The 4,578-nt window shown below is 57.6% G+C and overlaps 1 protein-coding gene and 1 long non-coding RNA gene across 19 annotated transcripts in view; one reads left to right on the plus strand and one right to left on the minus strand.

Annotated features, from left to right (window-relative positions):
* The window catches only part of LOC125612959, a 17,830-nt gene extending 14,029 nt beyond the window's left edge, over positions 1-3,801 (minus strand). For 4 of the 6 annotated variants that reach the window (XR_007343452.1, XR_007343451.1, XR_007343450.1 and 1 more), the window contains exon 1: positions 3,664-3,801. This is a non-coding gene — a long non-coding RNA (uncharacterized LOC125612959). Of the gene's footprint in view, positions 1-2,510; positions 2,697-3,663 lie in introns of all 6 variants that reach the window. The other 2 variants (XR_007343447.1, XR_007343449.1) reach the window with 2 other exon arrangements.
* Kifc3 (kinesin family member C3) overlaps positions 1-4,578 on the plus strand; it is a 74,157-nt gene that overhangs the window by 39,216 nt on the left and 30,363 nt on the right. For 3 of the 13 annotated variants that reach the window (XM_048792116.1, XM_048792117.1, XM_048792115.1), the window contains exons 1-2: positions 4,240-4,302; positions 4,448-4,519. Coding sequence is in view for 10 of the 13 variants with exons in the window: in XM_048792105.1 (XP_048648062.1) it covers positions 3,668-4,196 (529 nt within the window). In the remaining 3 variants the exon portion in view is untranslated. Of the gene's footprint in view, positions 1-3,533; positions 4,197-4,239; positions 4,303-4,447; positions 4,520-4,578 lie in introns of those variants that run through there. The other 10 variants (XM_048792110.1, XM_048792112.1, XM_048792111.1 and 7 more) reach the window with 8 other exon arrangements.

Here is a 4,578-nt window from a genome sequence, read left to right on the forward strand (position 1 = left end):
CGGGGCCTTCGCGGCTGAGCAGGTCGGGCCCCACCCAGCCCGCGACCGGGGCGTAGCAGCCGGCTGATTCTGCCCGCGGGACCCCTCCGCCCGGGACCTGGTGGGGCGCTGGGAGGGCCGGGCCCCGGGACCTGGCTGTCCATGGGGTTCCCAGGTTTCTCCGGGGGAGTGGGGGCGGCCTGTCCCCTGGGATCGGAGCAGCCTGGGGACCCTGTTCAGATTGTAACTGCGAGAAAGAGCGCTTACCTACCTGAGAGCCGCTGGTCAATTAGCACCGCCCCTTCCCCTGCAGGGGTCCCCCGCACCCCCAGGACACCCTGGAAAGCTGTCCTTGAGGTCCCTCCCACCACGTCCTCTGGGCAGTTGGCTTTCCCCCTGTCAGGCGGAGGGTGGGGTGCGCCAGCCCTGAGGTGGGGAAGCAGGGCCTGGGCAGTGTCCTTCCAACACTAGGAATCGGCCGTTGACAGCTGCAGCCCCGGAATCCCGGCAGGGAGGGGGGGCCCAGAAGCTGCCCCCTGCAGCCCCCATGCCCGGTTAGAGCCACAACTCGGAACTGGGCTGGCTGGCACAGGGAAGGGGCCTGGTCCCGTCCCGGGAGATTTTTAAAACGGAAGCTGTATGTAAATTCTGAAGTACCATTTGTCACCCCGACCCCACAAGACATCTGTCTCAAGGTTGGGGGTTGTGGCCACCCCCTGCCTTTCCCGTTCCCTGGCTTTTTCTCAGCCCTAGGCTAGGTGACTACTAGGCTATTCCCTCTGCCCTTGACAAAGTAGCCATCTCCTTGGCCAGGCAGAGTCATTTGCTAGGAATGCAGCCTCAGAATGGGGCTCTGGATTCGCAGTGATTGGACTTAAGGGACACGGGGTGGTGAGTTCTGCTGCCGGTAATGGCACCAGGGAGCAGAGGCTTTGAAATCTGGATTGCCCTGGAAAACCCAGGATGTTTGATGTGGAGCAGGGGAAGTCCCAGCTCCTGTCCAACCCTCCTGCCCCCAACTCTCCCAGAGGGACAAGCCTTTCCCAGTAGCAGTCTGGGGGTGGAGTGCTGTGAAGTCTTTCCCTCCAACTTTGTCCCTGGTCTAGGGCAGTGGGGAGGGCTGCAGCTCTGTGTCCTGGCCCAAAATGAGGGGCAGATGCCTTCTCTCCCAACCAGGCCCTCTACATTCCCCCTCCACTGGGAGCAAAGTCATTGAATAACAAAAATTTGGATCTCTGAGTGTATGCCAGCATTGTTCTGAATACTATATATGCATTGTCTAATCTTTAGACCAACCTTCTAAGGTGGAGTTGTTCCCATTTTATGGATGGTGATAATAAGGCACAGAGGCAAAGTTCCCAAGGTCACATGTCTACAAAGTGGCAGAGCCAGGTTCTGAACCAGTCCACCTCCCTACCCCATGACTCCTAGGTCCACAGAGGTCCCAGGACTCAGGTTGGGTATCAGAGGCCCATGCAACGAGGCGAGACAGTGCAGAACCTCTTTCTTGGCCTGCAACCTGAGCTTCCATGGGATTCCTTGAAACTTTTGACCTTCACATCCCTCCAGCTGCTAAATTCAGCTGCTTTTTCCTTTTCGGGATCAGCACACACCCTTCCTCTTTCTTCCTGACATCTTCCTGGCGGCCGCTCTACTTCTCTTCCTGATAGCATAGAAAACGGTCTCCTCCACCCCTGCTGATCTTCCTCCCTTCACTGTGGAGTCAGCCCTCAGTGCCTGGCACCATCTCACCTTGGCACACAGGTGCACCTGCCTCTCCTTCCTTGCCTCTCGTGATGGGGCTGGGTTTTGCCCAGCTCTGCCTCACACAGCCCGGAGAAGGGCCAAGAGTCTGCACCTTTGGCTGTCCCCTCCACACTGCCACTTCATTTACTCAGTGGTGCTGGGCCACAATTTGGATCAGGCTCTGCCCTGTCCTTCAACCACATTCCTGTCCCCTTCCAGTGAGAAGCACCCAGGAACAGCCTACTTCAAGCTGCTTCCTCCGTCAAGGAAGGAGGAGACCATGATGCTGTTCTTCCAGGTTTTAGCTCCAAAACATCAGAGATCAAAACTTCTGGCTTCCCACCCCTGCACTCCCCCTCTACCCCACCACTTCTCAAACTCCATTCTTTCCTGCACCTCTGTCTACCCAACAGGCCAACTCCCCTGTTCCAAATTCCACAGCCTCTCAGTTCATCCTCTCCCTCCCAAACTTCCCCAAGGAGAAGGAAGTAGCTGCTTCCTCTAGCTCCCACCCCACTTCCTGAGTCTTCCTCTGCCCTCCTCTGTGTGATTCTCTAAAAGGACCCCCGGGGCTTTCTGCCCATCTTTCTTCCACATTGACATGGCCACCTGACTGTCCTTTCCTTCTCCCTCACTCTCTAGTCCCTTATGAGGACTGTGGAGTGCCCCATGCTCCTGGCACTCTCTGATTTTCCTTCACCAGCTTCCCTTCCCACCCCTGGACGGAGCCCTGGCCTCGCCTATTTACCACGTTTCTTGCTCAACCTTTGGGGTTGTACCCTTACCTTTGGCAGCGATGGCCTTTTGCTCTGGGTCTTGGTGTCCTGACCTGACCTCTCTTCCAAGCTTCAGTGGGAGTGTTTGTGGGTGTTTGTTTCAGGATGCTCATCCAGGGAGCCATGGTGAGCTCCTGGGGTGGGTGCAGCTCAGGCCATGTGCTGTGGGCCACAAAGGTAGATGTACCCTGAGCCCTGCAAAGGATGGGGAAAGTGGCCCACAGCACAGGTAGCTCCATGGGAAGTCCCTTGGGTGTCCCTAACTCAGTATTAAAACCAAAACCAGGGGCTGGGGATATAGCTTAGTTGGTAGAGTGCTCGCCTCGAATGCACTCCAAGCTGACTTTCTGTAAGTGGCTTCACTGAATCTAGAACTGTAGCTCAGTCATCTTAAATGTCCTCAAGGCTGCTCTGCACACAGTAGGTGCTCAGTAAAGCAGTGAACGCACTGGATGTGGTGGCCCACACCTGTAATCCCAGGGACTTGGGAGGTTGAGGCAGGATGATTGCAAGTTCAAGGCCAGCCTCTGTAATGTATTGAGACCTTGTCTCAAGAAAAAAGGGCTGGGGATATAGCTCAGTGGTGGAGTGCCCCTGGCTCCATTCCCTAGTTCTGGGGGATGGGGAAAGTGAATGTTTGCCGTCTCTTCTGTTTGTTCAGTTCACGAGGGACCTGCAGGGCTCTCTCTGTTGGCCAGAGCTCCCCACCCCACCTCTGTTCCCCACTACCTTTGGCCTCCATGTATCCTTTCACACCGTGAGGGTTTATGAAGTGTTTATCTCCCTTCTGCCTGAAAGCTTTGAGGTCACATCTCCCCTAATCAAACAGAACTTCTAGGAGGAAGTCCATGGGAAGCTGCCTATGACCCTTCACACATTCAATAAATAACTATTAAATGGAGAATGAGTGAATCTTGGTGTCTCAACACCTGGCAGGGTTCTGCCATGCCCTTGGCTCAGAGGAAGGGTGCTGGGGTGCAGGACTGACTGAATTGTAAGAGAATTGGCTGGCCACAGTCCGGGTTCTTCTGAGCCCCTCCTTAGTGAAATGCTAATGTTCAGAGCATTAGCTGAGGCAGAGGAGCCTGAAGGCTAGAGGTTAAGCCCACGGCTGACGATGATTAGAAAACGAGAGGTCTCCCAGAAAAAGGGCAAGACTTACCAGGATGTTGCCAGCTCCCAGTGCTTCTTCCATGTGGGGCAGTGGCCCGCCATACCTTCCTGCTGCCAGGCTCGGGAGGAGGGGCTCAGACGTGAGGTCTCTTCAGAGTGCCCCAGACACATCTGAGCACTCCATATTCAGGAACAAGCACCCCCCAAATGGAGAAAGAACCCATTTCGTCCTGCCAGCCCAGGGTCCTTGGGAGATGTTGCAACTGAGGCTGCAGGGCTGGGTAACAGGTGACCCATCCTTCACAGACCCTCCAGACTTTCCAGGGTGCCCCCAGCCCTCTTCAAGCTCTCTTCCCGTGTTCTCTCCGCAGGCTTCCCGGCACCCAGAGGAGGCTGCTGAGCCCCGGGCCATGGTCCCCTCTCGCAGGACGTGGAACCTGGGAGCCACGCCCTCACTGCGGGGCCTGTGGAGAGTGGGCCGGGCCCGGGAGCCCGAGCCGGGGATGGCTCGCCCCGCCCCAGCCCCAGCCAGTCCCGCCGCCCGCCCTTTCCCACACACCGGCCCGGGGAGGTTGAGAACTGGTGAGTCCGCATTTTTAAAATGCCTCTTTATTTCCCTTCCTTCCTCCAGATACCAGAGATGAGACTGAGGTTCTCGCCGGCTCCTAACCTCAGTCGGAGCTGTCAGGTAATTACAGGGTAACCGGCCCGGCGGGGCGTGGAGCGCTCTCCGGCTCCTTCCTGCGCCCCTGCCTGGAAGGAGGCGGCTGGAGCGAGCGGGCTGCCTCGACCGTCCTAGGGCAGGGCTCAGCCCGTTCTCGCTCGCCCGCCAGGTCGGGGCCCTGTGATCTGCTGGTGGCCTGCCGGTGGGCGCGCCGAGTCTCTGCCAGAGGCTGGTAAACAAGGTAGGTGAAGCGACTGCTAAATCCCGCCTGGGCTCGCCCCGGACAGCGGCCGCGAGGCA

The sequence above is a fragment of the Marmota marmota genome, unplaced genomic scaffold (assembly GCF_001458135.2).
Source record: "Marmota marmota marmota unplaced genomic scaffold, marMar, whole genome shotgun sequence".
Classification (NCBI taxonomy): Eukaryota; Metazoa; Chordata; class Mammalia; order Rodentia; family Sciuridae; genus Marmota; species Marmota marmota.